This window comes from Alternaria triticimaculans, assembly GCF_023758025.1.
Source record: "Alternaria triticimaculans strain BMP 0046 chromosome Unknown scaffold_5, whole genome shotgun sequence".
Taxonomy (NCBI): domain Eukaryota; kingdom Fungi; phylum Ascomycota; class Dothideomycetes; order Pleosporales; family Pleosporaceae; genus Alternaria; species Alternaria triticimaculans.
In genome coordinates, this window is record NW_026055962.1 from 1572995 (window position 1) to 1599420 (window position 26426).

Consider the following 26426-nt stretch of genomic DNA (forward strand, 5'->3'; position numbering starts at 1 on the left):
CGGTGAGATTGGACGCGGGAGAAAATGGTATGCTGGCCCAGGTAAGTGGATGGTTGTGGCCACATCCTATTTGATCGAGATAGCTTGACTCTGGAACAGAAAGAGAAGCCTTGACCCAAACATCTTGATCGAGTGACGGCAGGAAGAGATGCGTAAATACAGCAAGTACGCGTTCAGCCTTTCCCAACTTGGACTGCTGAGTTTAGCGATCGCGGCCACTGCATGATCGCTTTCGACACGGATATCGAGCGGGTCGAGATTGGCGAGTTCTACTATTTCCGGAGCTCTTACCCTGCCGACTTCGACGAGATAGTAGAGGAGGCTGGAGATTCAGGCGATTTGTCATCTACAACAGAGAGAGCGGGAGCCACCCAAAGACCCGCCTGAGCACAGCGGAGCCGCCTACTTCTTAAAGCCTTAGCTTGTGTTTTGATTCCTGATGGATGAATGGAGTCGATGCCGGAGAAGATCCCTTTTAGGCGATGCGCTTCGTCATCGTTTCCGCGGTGGCTGTGCGACTGATGAGGGAGGTAGCTACTGCCGCTGAGCTGCCATTTGTTAACAAGCAGTTCTATGAGCTGCGCTGGATGAGACTGCGTCTCCATCTAGGCCAGCCGCTGCGGCAGTATCAGCGAGTCTTCCTTGAAGATGCCGCCGTGAGACATGAGGTTGTGTTATTATAAAACGTGCTTACTACGTTCCTAGTGTGCGACTGTCTGCCGGCGGTAGCTTGTATAGATATGCGGTCCGCGCTCTACCTCAAGACATGCAGCACGCATCGCATCTTCAATCTTTGATGTTGTTCGAAGGTGAGTACAGTAGACTCATGGCTATGATAGCAAGGCCTTGTATCTCGAGCGTACCACCTTATTCAAGGAAAACTCTAAACACTGTAGAGCCTACATCAAGATAAAAACATGCAAAGCAGGTAACCTAACGTCAATGTAGGCTCTAGACCTGTTCGGATTTTCTTTTTTATGAGGTGGTACGCTCGCAATAATGCAGTGTTTGCCGCGGATCGCGGTCTGCAGTGTCTGAGTTCAAGATGTGGCAGGGAAAGCGTGAGGGTTGGGACGGGTGACGACAGCGTTAGCGTCGGTCGTACCTGCATGAACGACGTAATTCCCGGAGGGTGCCGCCAAGCCCGCAGATGGGCCCGCCCGAGCTCCAGCTTTCACTGTCGCGAGCTCGTCTTCCCGCACACGCGTCACCCCATCACGCTTGCAACTGCACACTATCTCAAGTCCTCAAAATGGCGCTCAGCATCGATCAGAAGCGCCTCAAGGCGACAAAGTTCCCTCCCGAGTTTGACAAGAAGGTCGACATCGAGAAAGTCAACATCGACCTGATGAAGAAGTGGATTGCTAACAGGATCACCACTATCCTCGGTGACGAAGACGACATTGTGGTCGAGACGTGCTACAATCTCATTGAGCAGAATCAATTTGTCGGTAACCCTCCAGTTGACACAACGGAATGTTTGCTGACAGACGCAGCCCAAAATCAAGGAAATCCAGATTCAGCTCACGGGCTTCCTCAACAAGGAGACCGCACCTTTCTGCAAAGAACTATGGGATCTCATGCTGAGTGCGCAGGATAGTCCCATGGGTGTGCCCCGGGAATTGCTCGAAGCGAAGAAAGCCGAATTGCAACAGGAGCAGGTAAGTTAGGTCGGAGGCTTGCTCATGTACCATCGCTGACAACTCATAGCTTTCCAAAGCCGCTGCCGATGCTCGTCGTGCCGAAGAACAAGCGCAGAACGCTATGATTGACTCGTTCCGTCAGAGCGAGCGTCCGGAACGACCCGAGCGTGGCCCTGAACGTGGCCGTGGCGGAGGAGGAGGACGATACCGTGGCAGTGATCGTAGGGGACGTGGAAGAGACTTTGACAGAGGAATTCCGCGTCGCGATCGCGACTCAAGATCACCACCGTATGTGTTAGGCCTCTACGCTGTAAATCAAGATTGCTGACATGTGACAGGAGACGAAGACCCTCCCCACCGAATCGCGAGCGCGATGTCTACATACCTGGAGGAGGTCGCGGTCGTGGACGTGGAGGCCGTCGCGACAGATCTCGCGAGCGTCGTCGCTCACCCTCAGGCAGTCGTTCTGCATCTCCACCAGCTCGTCGTACACGTCGCTCACCATCGTCAGAACCCTCTCGATCTCCACCACCACGACGTCGACCGCGGCGTTCCCCGTCAGCTGACCGCTCAAGATCTCCTCCTCGTCGTGCGCGTCGTCGGTCTCCTTCCCGTAGCAAGTCTCCACCTGCAAGACGAAGGAGAGACAGGTCTCAAAGCTGGGACAGCAGGAGGCCACCCAGGCCCATTTCGCGATCTAGTTCCCCGCCAGTCAGAAACAAGTCGAGCTCACCAGCACCCAGGCTGCGATCACGTTCACGATCACGAACTCCTCCCCGCCGCCGGCGTCGCTCCCCATCGAGCTCTATGTCTATAAGCCCTGCACGACCGCGGCGGCGCAGACGTTCTACTTCATCTGGGGCCGATTCAAACGGTTCTCGCGCCGACATCAAAAAGCGTAAACGATCCGTTAGCTCTAGCAGGTCACGTTCTCGCAGCAAAACCGGTAGGGCTAGACGTCGTGTCACTCGCTCACCCACAGGATCACCGGCTCGTGGAGAGGGTACTCCCAAGTCATAGGCTGTCTATAAGCACGCTCTCTGCAAGGCATGCTTAATGGGACCGCGTTCTTCCTATGCAGAAGCGAAGCAGTGTTGGCGGTGCCGCCCAGTGAAGAGAGCATACGATCGATGCCGGCCCCTGCCATTCACATCTGAAAAGCAAAGGAAAAGGCGACTATGATCGGTTCAATCGCTGCTTTCCTCTAAATGCTTGAATCACATCCTTGCCCACGCGCCATGGAGGACCTCAACACATGATGACATGGATGGACAGAGAATGTTCGTACTGCAACTACGCCCATTAATATTCCGATGGTCATTTGTACTCTAGACCGTTTTACATATCGCGGCCCTGAGCATTCTATCTCAATGTCATAAAGCTTTCATTTCCAATTCCCCTTCTACTACGTCCCTGACATCAATGAGGTGTACCGCATACTTCTTCATGGCTCTAGTGTTGTGGCATGGGCCAAGTATACAGAATAAGTTACCCGCCATAGAAACCGCAGTAGAAATTCATGTAGTTCGCAGTCTCCCCTATGGTTTAGGAACAACGTCGAATAGGTTCCTATGGCATATGCGGCTTTCGCGTAGATGCTAGTATACGGCTTCTCGGCGCGATATATGTCTCGGGCTTCCGTGTGGCGCTGCGACGCTATGACACAGTAACGCACGCGTGCAGGGTCGTTCGCGGAGGTACAAGGTGTGACCTGTGATCCGGCACTTTTCCATGGTCATGCCATGTGGCCTTCCGAGCGGAACCTTAATGCCTTCAGGGGTCATCGGCGCGTGGTGAGATCTGTAGTCTTTTGCAGAAGTTCAGTCATCAAAACCTCGTTTCGCAACCTCATCCTTTGCGCCGTTTGCACTGTGCAGCCACGACACTAATGTCGTCAAGTTTTCCTAGAATGATGTCAGCAAAGTACCTCGCCCATGTAGCTAGCTGTACGTACCTCCTTCGATAGACAAGCCCTCATCAATCGCCTTCTCCATATACGGACTCTCGGCAAACGGGTCTTGAGCAATCTCTCTCGCAGCATTAACCAACTGTTGCGCTACAAATTGCATTCCATCAGCATAAGTTTGGTCTTCTGTGTCTTTCTCCTTGTCTCCGTTCCACTTCTCCATGCTTTCGCAGATGTTTTCCACGATTTCGTGTTCCCACAAATTGTCTACCACGCCATCCGACATTGCCAGGACCACATCCTCTTCCTGAATCTCTACGCAATCCATGGCTGCGTTGTTGTCCGGAGTGTCAGGACTATTAGTCCCTAACTGCCGTGGACAATCAAACCAGTGCCACTGCTCTTGCGTTTTGTATATGACCTCCTTGCTACTCGGTCGTATGACGAGGATCTGGGAATCGCCTAGTTGCGTTACGTAGAGTAAGGGGTGGTCGGGTTGCTCGTTGTCTGCACCAAGGAGTGCTCCGCAGGCGGTGGTCGTGCCGTGCCATTCGTTGGGCGAGGAGGTCGCTTGCTTTGTGAGTTCGTATGCTGTCTGCAGGTATGTGACGGGGTTTGGAGGTGAGGTGGAGGAGTAGGATGCGCTCTCGATTTCGAGGGACCAGAAATGAGCGATTAGGCGGGACCATAGACTGCGGAGTATAGTTAGCACTTGTACGTCTTGTAGCGACCATAAGGCGCGCGACTTACGCAGCATGACCCTTTTCCCTTGTTGCCCATGCGCCCACGCCGTCATTCGCTGCAATGAAGCTCTCACTGACCAGCACCGCATCGTCCCCGTTTGTGACGCCTCTTATCATCTGCCCGTTGACTGTCGGTCGGCGATCGCGACTCTTGTTGTGCGTACTCAGGGGCTCAGAGAAACTCGTCGAAGGCAGCGACAGGAAAGGTGGAGGAAACGGCCGCGAAGGCCTCTTTGCGAAGAGCGCATATCCAGCCTCGAAGTAGAAAGGCAACTTGGACTTGGGCGGCTCGGCGTTATCAGGAACAGGCGTAGTCGTGCCAGCGCCCGTTTGCGCTTTGGACGCTTGCTGAGAAGACCATCTCGAACGTTGCGGGAAGACGATTACAGGCGACTTTCGTTGTGCTAGTCTCCAGGCTTGTGATAGTTGGTGCTGGAGGAGGGGTCTACTGCGCATGCGAAAGGAAGGTGCGAGCATGCCAGCGATGGAGTATGCAGAGAAAGAAAAAGTTCTGTTGAGGACTTTTGCGTCCAGAAATGTTCAACCCAAAAAACCATGCGGAGCCGTCGCTCTACCTTCCGGTGTGTGGGGAACCCGAGAATGCGGTTTGCGCATGGCGACCATGGATCGGGAATGTGAGGACATGAGTCAGCAAGTGGTATTGCCGTCTACCATGACGTGTGGGGTGAGTCGAAGGTTCACGTCGCGCGAGAATGGCCATACAAAGATCAAGGACATTTAATATAGTCGAGTAAGGTTGCACAGACATGATCTACGGGACATGGTCTTGTACACGTTTTTAGGTATTAGTGCAGCGTGGACAGGCTAGAGATCATCGCTACCTCTGGCGCTGTCGCAAAGCCGAATAGGCCTGGGTACTGCAAACACGTCTTGATTGAAATTCTGAAAGAGCATGTGTCGCTTTCCCTACTACTTAGATTTGTATATGTTTTTCTGTAGTTTTTAACTTAAGCTGTACGGCGCAACGATATGTATATCCAGCTTTCGCAACAGCCCAGAGGCTACTTGTGTCGTAAATGACTACTTTCTGAGGATCATTGTCCTTCAAGCCGTGTTGAATTGAGCTTCCATAGCATTGCCATAGGGTATACCAGATAAACGCCTGCCAATGCATCCTGTGAGGTTATTCCATTGCCCATCACCGAGCATCCCAAGCCAGCTTATGCCCTCCTCTTCGCAAAGTTCTCCAGATCCGCCCGTGTAGCCACGCCCAGGACAAACTTCCTGCTCGCGTCTGTCACTACGGCAAACTCCTGCTTCCCGCTTCCGTCTACCCCGCCGGCGAAGAACTCCTCGAGCTCTTCCAGAGGCGTCTCGGTGGTGATGACCTTATATCGCCTACCGCGACGTTGGAACTTGTGCATGGCAGCCTCAACTGGGTCGCTGTCCTTGACTTTACCCTCTTTGAGGAGTTGCTGGAGATGCGGGATGCTGATGTAGCCGAGTAGGGCGCGGTTCGTTTGCGAGATGACTGTGAGGTGTGTGTAGTCGCGCTCAAGACCGGACATGAGCGCCCATGATATGGGGTCCGAGGGCTGGATGGACAGCGCAGGCGGGGGGTCAAGGTCTTCTACGGTGGCCTGCGGGTCGTTAGACCTGGCATGCTGGGCAATCGAGAATACATACACCGCGGTACTTGTCCGCCCATAGTGCTTGGTAGTCGCTAGAAGAGGTGCCGTTGGCGGTGGACGCTTCAGCTGCCATTGTTCTGGTGGGAAGATATTGCGGGGATGTTTGTTACGCAACTTTCAGAGGAAAGCTAGGGATGCAGATCGCCGGGTCGTCGATTGCCTTGCGCTAGTAATTGCAGCATGCGCGGACCGGGCTCTAGCGGGTAAGGCTTTTGCAGTACCTGTGTGTTTCAGAACGTATGACAGACGTTCTAGCCGGCCTGCAAGCACCTGCGTAAGCCTACCCAGGTACGGCCGCAGGTATCCTGAATGCGCCCTCGACATTGCCGTCTGACGGCCCCGACTAATGCGCTTTCCATGCTACATCCTTCACGTGTCAGCTTGGTCTTCGTGACCAGATTGGACTTTCAGACTGCGGCTCTTCTTAGGGCACACATGGTTTTGCAGCGCTTAAAGGTACACGTGATGGCCGGTCCACTAGCGACAACCACAGGTCTCGCTCGTGGGAGCCGCCCGCTTCGAACACCATCAACGCCCTCACATCGCGAGCAAGTCCATGTCTTGCATCATTCATGTGCAGATTTCGCATATCCGCTCTGTATCTTAATATTTATGTACCGCACGACGACCACACGATGGCACTACCCGCGCACCACTGCCCCTCGATCGCCCACGTAAACCGGTCGGACGAACGACAATCGCATACATCGCACTAGTAACCACATCGGACGAAGGCATTGATGGATATGGATACCGCATGTCTGGGGCCTCGACGCTGGTCTGGTGCTGGCCCCCGTGCTTGGCTCTGCGAAAGCCGCTTTGACGAGGCCTCATGTCGGGGCGCTTTATGTTCGGAGGTCGCGACAACCATCATCGTCGTCATCATCGCATACCACAACAGGGGTCGTTTTCGTATTGGGTCTCTCGGCATTGCTTCGCACATGTCCAAAAAAGGAACGCTGCCGGCGACTGAATTGCTCGAGGCGATAGAAAGCAAGCCATCTTGCTTCACAGCATTTGTACGAGATCGGATCACCAGACAATGGTCAAATATGGGTCTACACCTGGAAGCGATATACAACCGTGTTACCGCCGTGGGCATTACACAAGAGACGGCAGATGCAGGCTTATCGATAATCGCGCGGATACGGGCCACCCCCGTCTCGGACCATGACAATCTGGGGAAGCCTTCCACCTAGGAGGGACCATTTTCAATCCTGACTGAAGATACTACTGACCCTGTATCTTGTTCTAGGAAATTTGTCATGCGTAACAGATATGCATACCTTATTCATCCCCGGGTTCTACGAGGTGATCCAGACAGTACGGGAGCATGGCCATTTCTAGGTCTCGCAGTGTGGTTTCGAATACCACTGTCGAGGCTCATGATTGTGGCCACTGGCACGGGCATGATTGCGCTCTTATCCCGTATTTGAGTTGGTTACAGATCCTCTCCGATGCATACTTTCCATGCATATCGTACGCAGAGTCCCACTGCTGTTACCTTTCCAACTCTGTACAGGGCATCTTCATTTTCATTACGCCTTCACTCACTAGAGAAAGACATGTCTGAGAATTCGGTAAAGAGATGGAACTTGTGCGATCTGTACAGGGATACAGTGACGTATGAACCGGCCTGTACTGAAGTACGCAGCCAGGTTAACGAGCTCATGATGCCCTAAAAGTAGATCCGAGGAACAACAAGGCTTCACTCATCATGGGACTGACACAGCATGATATTCAGTCCTTAGAGGTGGGGTTTACTGATTTCATCTATCATACTACAAGGTATTTCTGAAGGGCCTTAGAGACGTCGCGATGTACTTCATCAAGGCAGATGCACCAAACTTCCATAACGCCAGCTTGAATGCGACCTCAAATCCTGGCCATCTCATCCAATCAAGGTAATGCATTCATCTACACCCAATTTTGACTGCGCAGTTAGAGCTGTCGCGCAGGAGATAGGTTGCGAAGGCATAGGGGACAATGGAGCTGGCAGGGTCGTTGGCTTTGTCTCGATAGTAAGATCCGGAATTTTGGCAAAGTGCAGGCCAGACTACGGTGAGTGTTTCTTTGTTTATCTAAATTCAACAATACTTAAGCTGACGATGTTCTAGTAGTAACCGAAATGCAAAATACCCTAACAAGCCTTCCCTGAGCACGTCCAAAACCCCGCAGCTCAGCGTTCTCACTTGGTGCCACGCAACTTAGCCGCTCATATCTCACCATCGTCGCAACACGAGCGTCATCTTCTAGCGACGAGCACACTGACCTCACAGAACGAGAAAGAGCTGGGAAAGGTGGTCTCAACAAGTGTCGCTGCCATCGGCCTGCGCTCTTACCTCGAGGGATTCGTCTAGCTCGTCAGTGGCGGCTTCTCAGTCACAGCCGATCGACCGCTCACCGTAGCTCAACACAGCGAGAAAGGCATAATCGAAAGAGCTGCGCCGACGTGGAAAAACCTTCACTTTCGCATCATCAGCAAACTTCGTGCACAAGTATCAGAACAGTGGGTTTGCTTGGCCGGAGGCGCGGCTGCTCTCAGGGCTGTACTCCTGCACGGACCCAAGTCATCGCATCGCGCGAAACCTCCCACGACGCAGCAAACACGCCACACGTGCTGCAACATTACCAAAACTTCACCGGTGCCTAAACGAACGATTCCCAATTACCTCGCGCTTTTTCGAACGCGATAGCTCGTGTGGTGCGTGCAGGCCGAAGAACGTCACGTGCTGCGCCTGGCGTCGCTGGAAAGTTCAAGAGTTGCGTCTCCGATCTCTTCTTTCTTGCCCTCCCCACACCACCACAATACGACCCAACCACCTCACCCACCGCGCACCATCGATTTACCCGGTCGACCATCAATCACGCGACACTGCCATCGCGCCCGACACATCGACGAGGTAATTCGCGAATCTGCGCCTCCCTTACGCGTCGACACGACATCGTACAAGCGTGAGCTCGACTCGCACAATGGCGGACGAGGCCAACCCACCCGTGTCTGCGGACACCACCAACACTGCTGAGTTGCCGACGCGTTCTTCAGACGCTGTTGCAGAGCCTGCTGTCGCTGAGGCCAAGCCGGCTGAGGACGGTGTCATAGCCACCTCAGGTGTCGCCGAAGGTAACCAATAGCCTGCTCGTAAAATCTACAGGGCGCAGTAGCTAACGCGATCGCGAACTAGTTCCCGAAGACGACGCTGCTCAAAAAGACGATGCCGCGAAGGAAGACGTCACTGCTGACGCGCAGGCAGAGCCAACCACGGCCAGCGACGACGCAGGTAAGTCCAGCCATGCTTGATTTCGAGCCTCGGGCTACCAGCGTATTACAATCGCGTACTAACCTATTATCTCAGATGCCGCCCCTGCCTCCGACGCGCCAGCAACGAATGGCACTCCAGCACCGAAGAAGACTGCCAACGGCAAGCGCAAATCAGGCGCAGGTGTCCCCGAGCACAAGAAGAAGACACCGGCTAAGAAGGGAAAGAAGCCGCCCCCGGAGCTGCGTCTGAATGTCTCGCCTGGTGACATGTTCATGGTCGCCATGCGGGGTTACCAGCCATGGCCAGTCATTGTTTGCGATGAACAAATGCTCCCAGAGTCGCTGCTTAGCAAACGTCCTGTCAGTGCTAAGCGCATTGACGGTACATATCGCGAAGACTTTCTCGAGGGCGGCAAAAACGCTAAGGATCGGAGGTACCCGGTCATGTTCCTGGGTACCAACGAATTCGCATGGCAGGTCAACACTGAGCTGTTATCATTCGACATCGAGGAGGTGAAGAAGGACGTGGAGTCCAGCAACCAAGGCAAGAAGAACAAGCAGCTCTGGGAAGCGTATCAAATCGCGGCTGAGGGTCACGATCTGGCACACTTCAAGGAGATGCTGGCTGCCCACGAATCTGCGATGCAAGAAGACGTGGAGCAGAAGGAGCAAAAGAAGAAGGAGAAGGCTGAGAAGTCAGCCAAGCGTAAAAGCACAGCCCCTGACGACTCAGAAGACGTTGAGATGGGAGAAGCTGGCGACGATGCTGCCCCTGCAAAGAAGGCGAAGGCCACTAAGAAGCGCAAGAAGGATGATCAGAGCGATGGCGAGAACGAGAAGGTATGCGCCGCATATACCCGTCGATTTACGCACTCTAATTTGCTTACAGGCTGTAAAGACTCCCAAGATCAAGTTGACGACTGGCAAGACACCAAAGGCCGCATCGGCCGCGAAACCCAAGAAGGAGCCCAAGTCTAAGAAGAAAGCGAGTGAGGAAGCTGCGCCCGAAACACCAGAGGAGGCTCCTATGACTGAAGAGGAGCGACTAGTGAAGCGCGAGAAGCAAGTTCTCTACCTCCGTCATCGCTTGCAAAAGGGCTTCCTCTCGCGCGACCAGAAACCAAAAGACGAGGACATGACGAGCATGGACGAGTACCTGAAGCAGCTTGAGGCTCACGAGGATCTGGAGGCCGATGTCATAAGGAAGACCAAGGTGCACAAGGTACTGAGGGCAATTCAGAAGCTTGAAACTATCCCGATGGAGGACGAGTACCACTTCAAGCAGCGCTCCAGTGATCTTCTCTCCAAGTGGACCCCTGCTCTGGCGTCTGAGCCTGAGGCTGCTGCTGCCAACGGCGTCAAGAGCGAAGATCGGGAGAAGTCTGAGTCTGCCAAAGACGAGGCGCCGTCTGCTGAGAAGACCACAGAGGAAGATAAGAAGGACGATGCTAATACCGATGCCGCCGTTACCAAGACCGCTGACGAGGATGGCGATGTGCAAATGTCGGAAGCCGACAAAGAGGTCATCAAGGATGCGCCTGCAGCGCAAGAAGAGGCTGAAAAGAGCGCAGAAGGCGTCGAGAAGGCGACTGCTGAGCCTGAGACTGCTGCTGCGGCAACGGATGATGCGTCCACCTAAACGCAGCGCGCTCATGAGCAATGAGCAAGGAACTGGCGTCTTCGGCTCGGTTGCGGTCGTCTTTCTGCAGTAACCTGACTGCAATACTGAAGCGCAACGGCTTGCGATGGTTGGTATGAGCATGCCCTAACAAAACGCGTTCGGCTATCTCTACAGCTGGCGCACCAGCTTTCGTATTTGGACGACAGGGGTCATCGGTGTATATACATATAGTGCTGAACAAGCAGGGTTATTGGGGTCCGATGAGAAGACGCGGGCTTATTCTTTGCGACATGCGTCTTCTTTCATAGGTTCTCAGAGATTAGTGAGCTTTAGCGGAGTAAGAGACTGTCTTAGCAATCGATAACACTTGGAATTTCCCTCCCAGATATGCCGCTGCTGTTTCCGACAGTGATCACATTGACTACGTTTCATATCTTTATTCTCTCCGCGCATGTATCATGGTAATGTGTGGCGCGCGCATCGCGTGGAGCAATGGATGCCCCGCTATCATTATGACGTACTCTTCGCGCGTTGAGCTCCATAACAAAACCACAGCCGCGCAAAGCTCCTCGCAGCCATTAACAACAATCGAAACTCGATACTTCTCGTCGTACAAACACCCAATACATCATTCAACACCCCGAACAACATTTCAAGATGGCCAGCGCAACTAGAAAAGACCTGCTCAAGAAGGTCTACAACATGGTACCGCCCATGCTCGAGAGCTTTCACAAGGGTAAGGAATGATCCATGATATTAGCCCTCAACATGGATTCTAATGCATTTGAACAGGTCAATTGGGTCGTGTAGCTGTCATTGGTGGTAGTGAAGACTACACTGGTGCGCCTTACTTTTCTGCTATGGCATCCGCAAAGCTAGGTTGCGACATGGTAGGAACATTCAGATCAACACGTGTCAGACAATGTGCTCACCAGGCTTCAGTCCCATGTAATTTGCGAACCCGGCGCCGGTGCGGTAATCAAGACATACTCTCCCAACCTCATGGTACACCCATACATGCGTCAATCGAAGAACCTCGCCAAGTCCGAAAGCGCAGACAGCATCACCTCGGAAGTAGTAGCCATGCTATCACGTCTCCATGTCATCGTCATTGGTCCCGGTCTTGGTCGCGATGAACTTATGCAAGAAACCTGCGCACAGGTCATCCAGGAGGCAAGAAAACAGGGCATCCCATTTGTGCTGGACGCCGACGGCCTCTACCTCGCTCAGACAAGGCCGGAACTCGTGGACGGCTGCACTGAATGCATTCTCACACCCAACGTTGTCGAGTTCGCAAGGCTAGCCAAGGCCAAGGGCGTAAATGTCGACGAAGGCGATCCCTCAGAGCTGTGCGCCAAGCTGTCAAAGGCATTCGGCGGTGTCACCATCATTCAGAAGGGCGCCAAGGACTACATCTCCAACGGTTCACACACACTCGTGTCTGAGGGTGAGGGTGGTCTGAAGCGCTCTGGTGGCCAAGGTGACACTCTTACCGGCAGTCTGGCGACCCTGTTGGCGTACAGGAAAGCATACCACGACAAGATCTGGGACATTGGCACTGAGATGTCAAGGAGCGAGACGCTTGCTCTTGCGGCGTATGGTGGATCATGCATCACTAGGGAGTGCTCGAAGCTGGCGTTCAAGGAGAAGGGCAGGTCGCTGCAAGCCAGTGACTTGACTGGCCATGTGCACACTGCTTTCCTCAACGTCATTGGCGAGAGGGAAGAGACTCCCATGTTGTGAGCTGGGAATGTCTCCTTTCGTGACGATAAAAGCAAGTGTCTATGGCAAAGCATATGTAGTGTCAAAGGCTGGCGTTAATACATAAGTAAATGTAATGATTTGTATGAATACATCTTTTCGGCCATCTTTATTCGTACCTTTGGGCGAAATAGTGGCCTACTATCCGAGTATATAAGGCCGATTGATCCTCATACGATTTGCTAAGTGTTGTCGATGAACAGGCAATCCATTAATCATGTTTACATGTGCTGTGCGCGGGCGCAGTATCGCTGGGCAAGACTCCCGTGATACGAATGAGTCTTCGGATACTGCACATTTTCATAAACAAGTTGGACTCCGACAAGAGAAATTGACATAAGAGTATGGCAGGGTTATGTTCTATCACGTATGTACGGTATTTTACTCCAACGAATCAAAATCACACGCCAGAGTGTACAAATCTACCTAGACGAACGCATTGTACTCTGCAGAGAAAAATATCCAGAGCCTAATTCAACCACACCCGATATTCACTGCGCCTTGGTCACATGATACCCATCTTCTGCTCTGCACACGTGCACGCCCAGATTTCAGCTGCTCCATAGCTCTCACACTCTCTTCTCCAGAGTCTAACGTACAAGTAGGCTTCTAAATTAAAATGGTTATTTGCAACCCCCCAGTATCGTGAGTATTCTCTCGAGAGTAGACACTACAGAAAACACAGCACACAAACGATATCTCACAAAACATCACACGGTCCAAGAACGATGTCATGAGCGTATGCATATGCAGGGCATCCGAAAATAGACGGCGTACATGTGGAAAATGTTCCGGTTATTGAGGAACGCGTTGGTGGTTGTGCTGATGAGGCTCGGCGACTGCGCATATGCAAGGGGCGATTTCGGGCTGAAAGAGGATTATAGCCCGGGAATCTACCCCCAATGTAAGCAGCTTTGATCGGGTTCGGGGCTACGAACTTGATGTTGGCGGATAGAGAACTTCCTGTCTAGGTGTATGTACGCGCTTCGCCCCAAACGGTTGCCTTTCTTTGTCCTCCAAAATATCGGAATGCATTCCCGCCTCTGTCTGTGCAACAGCAGGATCAGTGCAGCCATGTGTAGACAAAGGGAGCCTTTAAGCAACGCTATCGTCATCGAGGTGTATGTATGTACATCTGTTGGTTCACCTCTGCACTTCTAATCATCATTGTTGCAACATGGCACACTCTGCAGAGGATTACTATGACATGCCTGTCGAGATGCTGCCGTCTGCAAACTTCGCAGGCCGCCCTACGAGCGACATCAGCATAGGAATGTACGATGGACTCTGGGATTTGATGTTCTCACCCTCCTCTTATTCGTCGGAAGACGAAGCGGCAGATGAAGGCAACGAAGCCGCTCTACAACAACGGACCCCACCGAGATCACCTCCTTCGCCGACGCAATTAGAGTCGCCAGTCAGACCAACAATCAGAGTAACGTCACCGACGCTCAGAGATGAGGAGAGACTATGGAGAGAAAGCTGGGCCAACGATGAGAGCATGATAGATCGGCCACGATTGAGGAAGAAGTCCCAGACAGCACCTCCCGGCGGCTTTGAAGCACAGGCTACACCACCCCTGGAGCCACGGCGAGCGATCAGTGTAAGGTTGAGCTACTCGAACACAATAAGGAGAAGGCGGCCGAAGTCGGATGAGGGGGTTGCGAACTGTTTGGACACCAAGAAGGTCTCCAGGGACGGGCGATTGGGACCACGCAAGGCATTGCCGAAACCACCATTATGCCAGGATAACGAGGCGACACCTCATCGTACGACGCGTGCTTTCGGCTTCTTTCCCGAGAAATCACGAGGGCAGGAGACTGTGAAACACAAGCAGCTTGGAACGCTAAACACTCTGAACACTGCTTTGGCGGACTTTGAGTCGAAGAGATTGCCTACCTCGCCCAGCTCGATGCTAGAAACACCACGAGAATGTTACGCAACACCACCAGAGCGGCTTGGGACAAGTGAAACCTCAGGTAGCCCACGCTCATCTCGCTCGTGGGGTCGGAAGTCAGTCCGGACTGTCAGACCTATTGCTCATACAACCCATTCGCCCTCCTCCGCACGGCCAAACGTAGAAGCCCATCACACGCTAAAGCGCAAACACCAACGTGGAGATGTTGACGCGGCTGAACGGCGGAGAGTTTATCTACCCGGGGCCATCATGCTGGCAGAGCATCCAGCTAAGCTTCGCAGAGATTCTGTCGCAACGCTTGACCCATTTACGTTTGACCCCAAAGTAGACTCGCCGGGAAGGCGAACATCGGATTCCGCAGGGCTGGACAGTATAGTAATCTTTTTCGAGGAGTTTGGTGTGGTCGCAAAGGTTACTGAAGCCACTTTTGACCAGTATTGGCTACGACAAAGTCTAAAGATGAGCGACGCCATGGATGAAGAGATGGAGGACTTTGTCGCCCGCAAGGCAAGCGTATCAAGCGTGAGGGAGGTAGGGCCAATGGGTCCCCGTGTCACACAAGGTCCTCCCGGGTTGAAGTCCTCGTTCTCGTCCGCGTCATCTGTGGTTTCTATGCACCCACCAGAAAAACGTAAGCGGAGCAGGCTGCGAGGACTGCTATCACCAGGCCTTCCTGGCGCAGCCTTTCTCAAGTCCCCTGCAGGCCGCGGACAGCAGATGGAAAGTTCATGACCAAGATAGCAATAGTGTAGATTGGATCAATCAAACCTTAGGGAGATGAGCCGCGTGTCACGATTCAGGCCGGGGTACCTGGGTACCTGGGGTGATGTTCTGCCAAGGTGTGATCGTGATGAGGTGCCATCCTGAACGGGTAGTTCACGACACATGGGCTGGCGGTTGCCAGTATGGGAGACGATCATTGAGCCTGGACTCTTCTTCTGCTGACATGTCTAACGCGAGGAAGAAAATTGATGGCGATCCGCCGTTTCCGCATTTCGCGTACCCATGGGCGATGACGACTGATGGCTGGCGATTCAGCCGTGCGGTAGACGCTTTGGGAATAAGACGGACATTGGCGCGGCGCCAGAGGAAAAACGTGTGGGTGACGCCTCTGCCACTGACAGCACAGTTTGCCAAATGCGAATGGACGCATGAAACCTGGTGGTCCCTCACCGAGTGTGGGTTCACGATAGGGTAGCACTGGGGAGTCCCCAGGATCGAGTGGCCAGGGCCACGGTGTTGGCTTCCGTGTGCCAAAAGTGAGGCAGCGAATGAAAATTGCTTCCGTCCCTTTTTGCCCAATGAAACAGCAGACGGATGGCATCGATCGCCGGCGAGGATAGCCCTTCTGAGCTCACCTTGGCCCTTCGTCCACCGCTCAGCGCGGGCCGCATTCGTCAGACGCTCTCTGACACGAGCCAGCGCATCGCTCGTCCCCCATGCACCCAGGTGGTGCTAAAAGCACATCTTCCCCTTCGCAACCCGCATTCTCACTTATTCATCGCCTCGCAATTCTGACATTACCCCATTTGCTTCCTTCTTCACCACAACCATCTACCACCACCGTAAGATTTTCCTGCACAGACAAGCCCTTCTTTGGCCGTTGTTGCTGATCATCGTTTCGCCCAGCTTGCTTCTTACACCGCTACCACTATTCTTACCATCCCATCCCACCACCCCTCAGACGTCATGGCCTCGACTCTTGCGAGTAGTAGCAGTAGTAGTAGTAATACCTACGTCGCCTTCCTCGAACAAGCCAAGCACGACTTCTGCATGAGCAACGCACACCTCTCAGAGGAGGAGCTAAACCGCGCGTGGTTCCAGGCTGCCTGCCAACCGTCGCAACCCTCCCTGGCCCACCAGGTCCCACGGTCAATGGCCTTCAACACGTCAAATATGACCCAGCTCCCAGTATGGACACATTTTTGGTCTTCTCGTCCCTGATCTAACACCCACTAGACAACTGGCTTCGAGTCAATGGACCGGACTCGTTCTGCTCCCGTCATGAACCGCTCAGACTCGGCCATGACCGACAACCTACACCGCTCAAACACCACCTACTCTGACTGGCCTTCAATGTCGCAAGAGTCCAACACCGACTACACGCTCTACTCTGACACTTCCATGCGAAGACAGCCGACTCTCCAGTCGATGCCAGAGACTGCTTACAACAGCATCGCTGAGTACAGTGTTGGCGACTACGTCAGCAGCTGCATCCAGCCAGACAACTCATCTTCCCTCCCCACTCCCCAGCATTCACAACAGTTGCAACTGACACCCAGCTTGCAGTGGAGTTCGTCTTCGGACGTCTCTTCGCCCAGCACACCGTCAACCGCTCTGATGACGCCTGTTACTCAATCTAGTAACATGAGTCGTCAGGGTAGTTACAACCCTCTGTTTTTTGATAACATTTCCATGTCGCGCAATCAGTCAAATTCTTCATGTATGCCCATCCTCCCAGAGGATGGGTCGTTTCCTTATTCCTTTAACGTCGCATCCAAGCCCATCAGCGAGTCCGCTGATGGTTCTCATTTTCTCAACTTCACTGGCTCCTCCAGTGAAGCTTTCCTTTCTTCATCTGTTCCTGCAAGTGCGCATGCACTTGCGTCTTCCGACAACGATCAGTCGTGCCTGGCGGAGGATATGCGGAGGTCGACTTCAGCTTCATCGAGCGAGGGTTACTCGAGCGAGGTCTCTGCACCTTCATCGACCAACTCTCGTCAATCGCAACGCGAACGCGAGATCAACGCGCAAGCTGCGTCTCGCAAGATTGCCCCGAAGGCAATCGACAACAATGATGCGACCGAGTCTGCGTCATCAAATGCTCAGATGACAAGGATAAGGTCTGAGGATGGATCCTCTAAGACTGTCGGTGTTCTGTCAAAGACACCGTACGTGCGTCCTCAACACCCAAAGATCAAGTGTAACTTTTGCAACGAGCGACCCGATGGGTTCCGTGGCACACATGAGCTTGACCGTCATATTGCTCGCGCCCATGCCTCTCGCAGGAAGGGCTACATCTGCGTCGACTCTTCAGCCGACAAGAAGTTCCTCGCCAACTGTAAGCACTGCCGTAACAAGAAGGTGTACGGTGCGTACTACAACGCCGCCGCTCACCTTCGCCGTGCGCACTTCCATCCCCGCAAGAGGGGTAGGAAGGGCAAGAACGACGAGAAGCGTGGTGGCATCGGTGGCGGAGACCACCCGCCCATGGAGTATCTCAAGCAAAACTGGATCAAAGAGGTGGAGGTCGACAACAAGCCCACCCCTCAGTCTCCCGAAAGCGCTTCCGACAACGACGCGTCTGAACAGATCGACAACACCTTCGACACTTCTGCGTACGAAGTCGACAACACTGCTGTTCCTGCTGCCGCCTACCCTTCGTCGCAACAGCCGCTTCCCATGGCCATGCCCATGCAAGTACCCATGATGGATCAGGTCCCTATGGACCCAAACCAGTACATGGACTACGGTATGAACATGCATGCGAATGAGCCCATGGTGTTTGACAACAACACCTTCTTCGACCCCAACCTTCCTGTCCCGACCGACATGAGTAACTTCCAGTTCGACGCGTACATGGGTCCTTGAGCCCATGTATCCTTTTCCTCCTTCCTCCCTCACCCCCTTTCACTTGACTCTTTGAGTCGCTGATGTATATAACGTTGGGTTTGCGCTGTTTGCTTTTTTTTATCTTCGGCGTTCGATGTATTGACCACCAGTTTGACTTCCTATGGAGCAGCTGTGGTAGGTCTGCATCATGGCGCTTTCCTGGTTTCGTCTTTTCACGCTCGTCGACGTATATGAGATGTATCGATTTGCTGGGCTTTATAGAGAGTGACGCTGTCCCTTGGGGCGCTCAGATAACGTACCGATGTTACTGTCGCATAACGTTAATGCTCGTGTGGCTGTTGCTACCGGGCTTCAAAGAAAGAAAAATACAATAATCAAAATAAACATGTCTGCGTTGGTGTGATGCTTGATTCTATTGTTTCCTTTCTAACCCATCTTCAAGTCCTTGTCTTCAATCTCAAACAGTAAGTAGATATATGGTCCTATGGCGTATGTCTTCTCCGGATATATTCCTGACAATAGATTCACCCATGTCTAGTACCAAGATGCCCGTCAGCAACTCGTCTATATTGTAAGTCACAAACAACAAGCCTTCGTGTACTTTTTTTTTCGCTTCCAAAACGCAAGGACCGTATGACTGATGATGAACATTGATTTGATGGCATTTCATGTGCATTGCCCCTGCCATGTCCTACGCCTACAAGTATACTAGCCAACTTTGTCAAGAAGCCTATACACACCAACACATAGTCCTCCGCTCCGCCTCTAGACCAAAAAGACCTAGTAGCTAGAGTTGGGGTAGTTACCACCACCCTGTGTCGAGTTGTCAACAGGGTTGGCAGGTCCACCAGTCTGTCCCAATGCACCACCAGTCTGTGTTGCCTCGCCCTTTGACTGCTTAATAGCCTCTCTCGCCTCAGCTTGTTCAGCCTTCTTCCTATTCGATTGTTAGCACACATCCAACCCACTCACCTAGCATCCAATACTCACCTGTCCAGATCGCTCGCCAGATCAGGCTGCTCTCCACCACCACCCAGACCCTTCCCACCCTGAGCCACCGCATCGGCTACACGTCCCTCGCCCGGCGCAGCCATTTGTTGCCCATCCAACTCCTTGTGCCTTCCTACGTCTTCATGGGTCAGGCCTTTGCTCTCTTCGCCCGCTGGTGCGCCGTGGACTCCCATGCCTTCCTCGAACTTTGCATTTCGTAGTCCCTCGGCGTCGGTAGCTTGCTTGGTGGGGATACGTTGGTCGACGGTGGCGGCGTTGTCGGTGGCGTTGAACTCTGTCTGGACTTGCTCTTTGGGGTCTTTTTGCGCTGGGTTGCCGGGTGTGGTGTAGGCTTGGTCTAGAGAGGGCTGCGAGGGGCCCTGGGGATCGAGACCGGACATTGTTGGTGTTGGTAGATGTGGTTGTGGTTGTGGGTAGGTAGAATGTCAATTGACAGATGAGGATTTGGACGTAGAGAGTATGTGAGGTTGCAAATTATGTAGATTGGGGTTGTATATGGGAAATCAGGCTGGAGCTGTCGAGGATATTGTTTTGGCTATCTGCCATTGCTATGACGTCTGCGGGGTGGGCCCGTCATTCATTCCCGCCCCACCAATGCGCGCCGTTGTCATGTGAGGACGTGGAAAACAAACGTCTGAGCCGCGTTTTAGTCTTGTCTCGTAGTCATTGGTATCGGCGCGGGACGATGGCGGGAGGACTAGGTGCGAGATCGGTCCCAAAACTTGCATGCGACCGTGCAACGAGAACCCAGGTAGAGACACGCAGGTTCTCGTCTGCGCTGCCGCCTACAATAAAATCAACGTACTGAGGTGAAGAACGGTACGTTCACGTAGACTTCTGGGTTATACATACATGCATAGTATATGTAGTATTGTTTGTTACTTGCTGATATAGTAGCTGACGGGTTCAGTACTTCTCTTGAACGGAGAGCGTGCTTGCTAATGAAATACGCCTCGGACGACCTTACTCAGCTAGTGTTATGCTGCTGATTATAGGAATAAATATCATACGATCGCCACAACCTCGTATCGCCTAATGTATGGTAGAGGTATACGCACTGTAACCACTACAGGCCGTGGAATGATGAGCACGCGAGCTCGAACTCCCAACAAACCCATGGAGTAACCCTGTGAGCCACAAAGCCGACCAGCCCATAGCCTAGATATCCCTGAACGCCTTAAAGATGATTCGTGACCAAACGCCTTCGCTATGCTTGTAAGATGAACAGCCAGATGTCACTCCGTTTCCATTTCCACGTCTGCCGAGGGCTCCCTTGTTTCGACGGTGTTTGTAGTTTCGCGGCTCTCTCGTTTCGATTCGGCTGCTTTGGCGGCTCTTTCACGGGTTCTGCGACACCACTCTTCTATCGATTCGGCGCCTCCTCCTTCGATCTTGATGGTCTTTGGTTCGGCCGGGACTCCCAGGACGGTTCCTTGGAAACGTGATTCGACGCCGGTCTTGCTGTGTTTCTTCATGAGAGCTAGGGAAGTGATTAGCAAGTCTGCAGCTGTGTAGAGAAGTATTTCGACATACTATTCAGGTAGTCCTCCATTTCCTCCTGATCAAGCTGCTCTGTCGGATTCGTCGCAACTGGCTTGTAGATGCCGGCTATGCGCCGAATCTCCTTGTTCTGGTCGCCTTTGACCCACTCAATGAATTCAGTCACGTCTGCCGTGTCCTCGGCGTCGCGGCGGGATGCCTCGTTCTCGCGGGCGCCTGTCTCCTCGTTGTACTCATCGAGGGGTTTGCGCAGGATTTCCTTCCACAGTTCTTCCCCGGCTGTCATAGTGGGCACGAGAAGGGCGCAGTCCTGCATTGCCATGCGCACATCGCTAATGTCTGGGGTGAGGTCGTTGTGGTTGGAGAAGGCATTGTAGGCTGTGCGCTCTGCTAGTAGTGATAAGTAGCGTGCCGTAAGGTCTACGATGGTGTCGACGGCCGAGGGTTTGCCGTGTTGGAAGCCCGTGGCGCGTAGAATGTGGAGGACGGCGGGCCGCAGCAGGTTGAGGAAGAGGTCGTTCTGGGACATGCTGGCGATGGCGTGGGCGATGGAAGATGCAGAGGTCCGCTGTGGTGTGGTGCTGTTAGGGCGGGAACAGCAGGCGCATGGTGGGACTGTCCGGCGCAGCGAGTGTAAGGAAAGTGAAGGTACGCGACTGGAAAGCTTTGGCCCTTCACCGCGGTGAACGCCAAGGCTGCCGCCCATGGAATGCCAACGCTTCCGACTCACCTACCTCAGCTTTCCCACAACCGCGCGCCCTCGCAAATGTCGCGCACCCAGGCGCGCAGTCCCATATCTCCGTCCTGAACAACGAAACTCCCCGTACCGCCGCCCAAGATGAAACTCAAACTCAAGAACCTGGGTGCGCCTTCTGGCGATGCGCCGCCCGCCGCACCTCCCCCGTCCGACGCGCCTACACCCGTTTCCGCGAAACCAGGAGGCCTCAAGATCAAGTTCAAGCCCTCAGCACCCGCGGCTGGTGAGCCTGCCGATGGCCAGAACGGCGAGGGTGCCAAAGTCAAGCGCAAGTACACCAAGAAGCCCAAACTCGATGAAAGCGGCAACGTCATTCCCCCGGGAAAGCCTGGACCCAAGAAGAGGGCACGCGAAGACGGCGACGATGTCGACTCACCTGCCGCCAAGCGCAAGCCGAAACCCACCGCGAAGAGCCTCGCCATGGCTAACGACAGCGGCGACGACGACGACGATTACGCCGCGGTCCAACAACCTCCGCCCCAGCCTATCAAGTCACACAACCGCACCCAGTCTATCAAGCTCTCCATTAAACCGAAGGGAAGCATGACCTCAGCGAGACCAGCCATTCTGAAGGTCAAAGGCGCAGGAAAGCCGCCAGTCAGACCATATGGTGTCGGATACGACAGCGAGGCAGAAGAGGCGGAACCTGACCCGGCTATCGAATCTCAGTTTGTGCTGCGTATGAAGCCAGGCCCAGACTGCGATCTACTGCGCAAATCTATCGAAGAGAAGACTATCGGCAAGAGTGTGTCACAGGGAGGGCCCGGCGTACACTTCCGATTCTTCGACCGCGAGGGCCGTCGGGCTATGCTCACCGTACAAGGCCGCCACTACGCTGCGACTATGGTCGAGCTACCCGCAGTTATAGAGTCACTGAAGAGTTGGAACAAGAAGGACTGGGTCAAGACCGCAGACGTCTGCCAGATGCTGCTCGTCCTGGACGAAGTTAAGAATGAAGAGGAAGCGAAGAAGTATCCACTTCCATCCTACATCTCCCCAGACACGCACCGATTTCCCCACGGTCTGACGCCACCTATGAAGTGGGCCCGTAAGCGACGCTTTCGCCCGCGTAAGTCATACATCGACGTTGAGCGCGCCGAAGCATCGTTACACCGACTACTGGAAGCTGACGAGCTCGCTGAGTCAACCAAATATGAAATGGTAGATAGTGAAGCCGAAAGCTCAGAGGAGTCAAGTTCAGAAGAAGAGGTCGACGACGAGGAGATGGCAGACGCTACTCAAGTAGAGGAAATGGATGCCGACCAACTGGAGCAGATGCTTGCCGAAGGACTCATGGACGACGAGGTCGAGTTCCAAGGCGACAACGACCAACTGAAGGCCCTGCTCGCAAACAACGACAACGTGCAAGTCGAACAAGCCGACACGCCAACCACCGCTCACGACGTCGCCATGCACGCTCTTAGCCAGAACGGAAACGTTGTTGTCGAAACCGAGACAGCAGCATCAACACCCGCGGCCGCGACATCTGCAGACGACGATGATGACGACGACGACGACGAAGATTCCGATGAGGACGTCGATGAGGTGGACGAAGCCGCCGCAGCAGAGGAACAGCGTCAAGAGCAACTCCGCGGTGAAATCGCAGAGTTGGAGAGAGCTATTGTTCAAAGCACAGAAGCACGCGACAGACACACCAACTTCCTCTTCAAGAAGCGCGCACAAACTCAAATCGACAAGCAGAAGGCCGATCTTGCAATCAAGCGTAAGCAGCTGAACGAGGAGGCTGATGAGTGATCATACTTCTCCTAGATTATGCGCTTCCTATGAAGGGTTGGTCATGAATATTGGGTAGCGGTGTTTATTATATGTAGCATCGCTTTGGCGTTCTCGCTGGACACGGAGCATTTACATGGCGTTATCTTTAGGCTGGGATGCAGGATTTATGGCTCCATAGCGGATATTCCCAATTTCAATTATTGCTCATACTAGGACCCGTTCAAGGAATGGGTTGTCTTTAATCGCTTCCATGGGGAATTCTGTACATGGTCCTTCATGATGTACAACAGCACGCTGTTTTAGGCAAGCACTCTGCCTAGAATAATTGAAGTTGTGTCATCGAAGTACGATCCTGAGATCCTCGTGAGGTAAAGTCACCAGGCGCGAACATGCAAACCATCCTGGTCCGCGCAAAGTTTGTTGTCTGGCTCTTGCACTACACATGAATCATCACACGATATCACAAGCCGCATGAAGTCATCCAATGAACGATTAAAAGAATCGATTTCCCCAACTCTCCAACACGGGTATATACAACGAACCAAGGAAACCGTATGCGACTAGAGTGAGACCGCCATTCATGAGTTCATCCAAGGAAAAGAGACAATGTGCCTTTTCCAAACAAATAAAACACCCTGACAAGGAAGACGACGCTTCAACGCTCAAAAAAGCGGCGATACCGCGCGAACAGAAGTGGGTACCAAGAATGTAGTAGCTGACAGCAGCAAGAACAAACAACCCAAGATGGAGATAAGCAAAGAAACCCCAGCGCCAAGTCGTCATGATGATGATGATGGGAAAAGAGACAAAGAAAAGAAGGCGTGTATGTACATGCCAGTGTCCGCAAACGGGAGCACCAAGAATAGACAAGAGTACAAACAAAGAGAAGAAAGACAAAGATCAATCGCTTTCCAGCAACTGTCTAATCTTCTCGTAGAAACTCGCTGGATACTGACGAATCTCATCGTCGGTAGGCGGGCTCTTATTCGGATCTCTAAACCGATCTGCGACCCGTTGGATGATTTGGCCGAGCAGTTCCTGTGGTATTCTCAGGTCTTCTCCGCCGTCAGGGTAGAGGAAAGGGTCTCGTTCGTCGAGAAGTTGGGCTACGTTTGGTCGGCGCGAGGCGTCGCGTTGCAAGCAGCGACGGAGCGTAGCTTTGAGGCCGGGAGGGACGCGAACGTCGCCGACACCGAGGTCGGGGATTTCGATCTTGTAGTCGCGATTGACAATGGCGAGGACGCGTGCCATTTGGTTGGTGATGTGTGCGAAGGGAGGGCGGCCGTAGACCATCTGGTAGAGGATGCAGCCTAGACTCCAGACGTCGGAGGGTTTGCCGAGCGCCATGTCCTTGGAGCCGTTGCCGTTGGAGAGCAGGCCTCGGGCACCGCCGGCTGAGTCCTCCAGCGACTCTGGAGACATGTAGTTTGGGGTACCGATGTGGGAGTCGCGGTGCACGTTTACGGTGTGGTCGACTTCGATGGCGTTGGCAATGCCGAAGTCGATGAGCTTTAAGCGGCCAGAGGTGAGCAGGAAGTTTGCGGGTTTTAGGTCAGAGTGGACAATGTCGTGGTCGTGGACAGCGCCGACGCATTCGAGCATTTCTTTCCAGTAGTACCGTGTGAAGCTTAGGTCTAGTTTGCCGTCTCCGTCGGCGGGATCGAGCTTCATTCGTATTATACGGGCGAGGTCAGATTCTCCGAGTTCCATGAGCTGGTGCATGTTAGCATAGAACTTTGCCTTGTTTCAAGATACACGTACCACACTCAGCACTTGACGTTGCTCATCGACCTCCCAATCGTATAGTCGCACAACGCGGTCAACGTTCTTCAGCTTCTGTAGGAGGTCGATCTCGCCCTTGAAGCCGCGTACAGTGGCCTCGTCTGCATCCTCAAGCTTGACTCTCTTCAGCGCCAAAAGCTTGAAATTCTCTGCCATGACGCGGTATACGGCCGAACTGCCTCCTCTTCCTATCCTGTCCATTTGCGAGTAATGCTTTCCATTGACTGATAGTGTACTCCTCTTCTTTCTTTCTCTCGTCTTTGTTGTGGCTGCGCCGGCAGCAGTAGTCGCCGTCTCCAACACTGACATCTTCGGCGGCGGCGGAGGTGCCGGTCGTCGTGGAGTGTTCGCACTTAGCGCCTGGAGCGGCATCTGCTTTTCTTGTTGCTGCGAAGATCGTTGTATCGGTGACTGGTGCTCTGGCTGCGGTTGCATATGGCGATCCTCTGCAACCTTCATGACGGAACCTGTGACCTTCAGGACGGAATCGGGGACGTTCTCAGGCTGCGACTTGACCGCGGAGATGGGCATGTTCTCCTGGTCCTGAGAGGGATGATGTTCCTCCTCGCTCTGAGGCGTCCTCCGAAACCGTCTCATGGGCGCACCTCGCAGTGGCACTCGCTTTATTCGCAAACTTGGTGCAGGTGTGACGGTATCCTGCACTGGCGTGTTGGAGCCAGAGGCATTGCGCGATATCTTCAGCTTGGGTTTCCTCTTCTCAGGCGAATCGACGTCACTGCCTTGCGCAAGAAGTGCCGTCGTCAAAGCGCTGAGCTTCATGGGTTGTGGTATCTCGTCATCGGAGCTGTCGCCAATGTTGATGTTCTGCATCATAGGCGCGTCCGCTGAGAAGCCCTGCGACTGCCCCAGTACGGATAGCGGAGAGTCTCTCCTGGGTCGTATTGAGGAATGCGCACGCATGCGCCCATATGAGGGCGTGGGAGAAAGTGTAGCCATTCGGTTGTCGCGTCGAGATTCGGCAAGCGCGTTGCTTTCTATGTGCTGGTCGGGTTACGTGGATAGCGATTGTTAGCTAAGGGTTAGTTGCGCATTCATCCGGAAGGTGGGCGGGCGATTTCGTGGTAAAGATGGGGTGAAGTTGGCGTTCATGATACTTAGGTAGCGCGCGAATCCTGAGACTCGCGTGGCCGCGTTGCTGAGGTAACTGCGATAAACAAACAGCCGAGGCACCATGCTGCAAAATGCCCCACACGTTTGACGTCAAAGCTGCTTCGCTATGCAAGACTAGGCCTGCCTGTGCATTCTGTCTGTCTTGACATTTAGACGTTGCAGCAATCAGTGCTCTGACGTATCACCCTACTATCATCAGACGAGGACATGGTAGCATCAGTACCTAGGTAGTCGATAGATTATCAACATAGCAAGTACCTAGGTAGGAGTATACCATAGATGCCATAGCCCAGCTCGTGTACAGTGCATGTATGCACCATGTGAAAATTAGACAGACTGCCTCAACTTGAGGGCTATGCCGCACGAAATTTACAAACTTGAGGTTTACTTTGACACAGAACAACAAATGTACACCGTGGTCTAAACACA

General features: G+C 53.4%; 10 protein-coding genes across 10 annotated transcripts; 5 read left to right on the forward strand and 5 right to left on the reverse strand.

Moving 5' to 3' along the window:
* Positions 1-1252: 1252 nt before the first annotated feature.
* Positions 1253-1971, forward strand: J4E78_004860 (uncharacterized protein; the record flags this gene model as incomplete). Its single annotated transcript, XM_049365487.1, has 3 exons — positions 1253-1447; positions 1497-1661; positions 1711-1971. The coding sequence occupies 3 exons, from the start codon at positions 1253-1255 to the stop codon at positions 1969-1971; spliced, it is 621 nt and encodes a 206-aa protein (XP_049223288.1).
* Positions 1972-3491: 1520 nt separating this feature from the next.
* J4E78_004861 (uncharacterized protein) lies at positions 3492-4769 on the reverse strand (the record flags this gene model as incomplete). The annotated part of the gene is made up of 3 exons (XM_049365488.1): positions 3492-3547; positions 3598-4241; positions 4300-4769. 3 exons carry the CDS (start codon positions 4767-4769, stop codon positions 3492-3494), a joined length of 1170 nt encoding a protein of 389 aa, XP_049223289.1.
* A 704-nt stretch (positions 4770-5473) lies between these two features.
* J4E78_004862 (uncharacterized protein) lies at positions 5474-6017 on the reverse strand (the record flags this gene model as incomplete). Its single annotated transcript, XM_049365489.1, has 2 exons — positions 5474-5893; positions 5940-6017. 2 exons carry the CDS (start codon positions 6015-6017, stop codon positions 5474-5476), a joined length of 498 nt encoding a protein of 165 aa, XP_049223290.1.
* Positions 6018-8917: 2900 nt separating this feature from the next.
* J4E78_004863 (uncharacterized protein) lies at positions 8918-10845 on the forward strand (the record flags this gene model as incomplete). Its single annotated transcript, XM_049365490.1, has 4 exons — positions 8918-9068; positions 9130-9225; positions 9301-10046; positions 10096-10845. 4 exons carry the CDS (start codon positions 8918-8920, stop codon positions 10843-10845), a joined length of 1743 nt encoding a protein of 580 aa, XP_049223291.1.
* A 639-nt stretch (positions 10846-11484) lies between these two features.
* Positions 11485-12570, forward strand: J4E78_004864 (uncharacterized protein; the record flags this gene model as incomplete). Its single annotated transcript, XM_049365491.1, has 3 exons — positions 11485-11563; positions 11620-11717; positions 11770-12570. 3 exons carry the CDS (start codon positions 11485-11487, stop codon positions 12568-12570), a joined length of 978 nt encoding a protein of 325 aa, XP_049223292.1.
* Positions 12571-16195: 3625 nt separating this feature from the next.
* On the forward strand, positions 16196-18097 carry J4E78_004865 (uncharacterized protein; the record flags this gene model as incomplete). Its single annotated transcript, XM_049365492.1, has 2 exons — positions 16196-16417; positions 16466-18097. The coding sequence occupies 2 exons, from the start codon at positions 16196-16198 to the stop codon at positions 18095-18097; spliced, it is 1854 nt and encodes a 617-aa protein (XP_049223293.1).
* Positions 18098-18859: 762 nt separating this feature from the next.
* On the reverse strand, positions 18860-19470 carry J4E78_004866 (uncharacterized protein; the record flags this gene model as incomplete). The annotated part of the gene is made up of 2 exons (XM_049365493.1): positions 18860-19016; positions 19070-19470. 2 exons carry the CDS (start codon positions 19468-19470, stop codon positions 18860-18862), a joined length of 558 nt encoding a protein of 185 aa, XP_049223294.1.
* Positions 19471-20325: 855 nt separating this feature from the next.
* Positions 20326-21119, reverse strand: J4E78_004867 (uncharacterized protein; the record flags this gene model as incomplete). Its single annotated transcript, XM_049365494.1, has 2 exons — positions 20326-20570; positions 20624-21119. 2 exons carry the CDS (start codon positions 21117-21119, stop codon positions 20326-20328), a joined length of 741 nt encoding a protein of 246 aa, XP_049223295.1.
* A 309-nt stretch (positions 21120-21428) lies between these two features.
* J4E78_004868 (uncharacterized protein) lies at positions 21429-23102 on the forward strand (the record flags this gene model as incomplete). Its single annotated transcript, XM_049365495.1, has 1 exon — positions 21429-23102. One exon carries the CDS (start codon positions 21429-21431, stop codon positions 23100-23102), a length of 1674 nt encoding a protein of 557 aa, XP_049223296.1.
* An 882-nt stretch (positions 23103-23984) lies between these two features.
* On the reverse strand, positions 23985-25823 carry J4E78_004869 (uncharacterized protein; the record flags this gene model as incomplete). Its single annotated transcript, XM_049365496.1, has 2 exons — positions 23985-24797; positions 24846-25823. 2 exons carry the CDS (start codon positions 25821-25823, stop codon positions 23985-23987), a joined length of 1791 nt encoding a protein of 596 aa, XP_049223297.1.
* Positions 25824-26426: the final 603 nt, after the last annotated feature.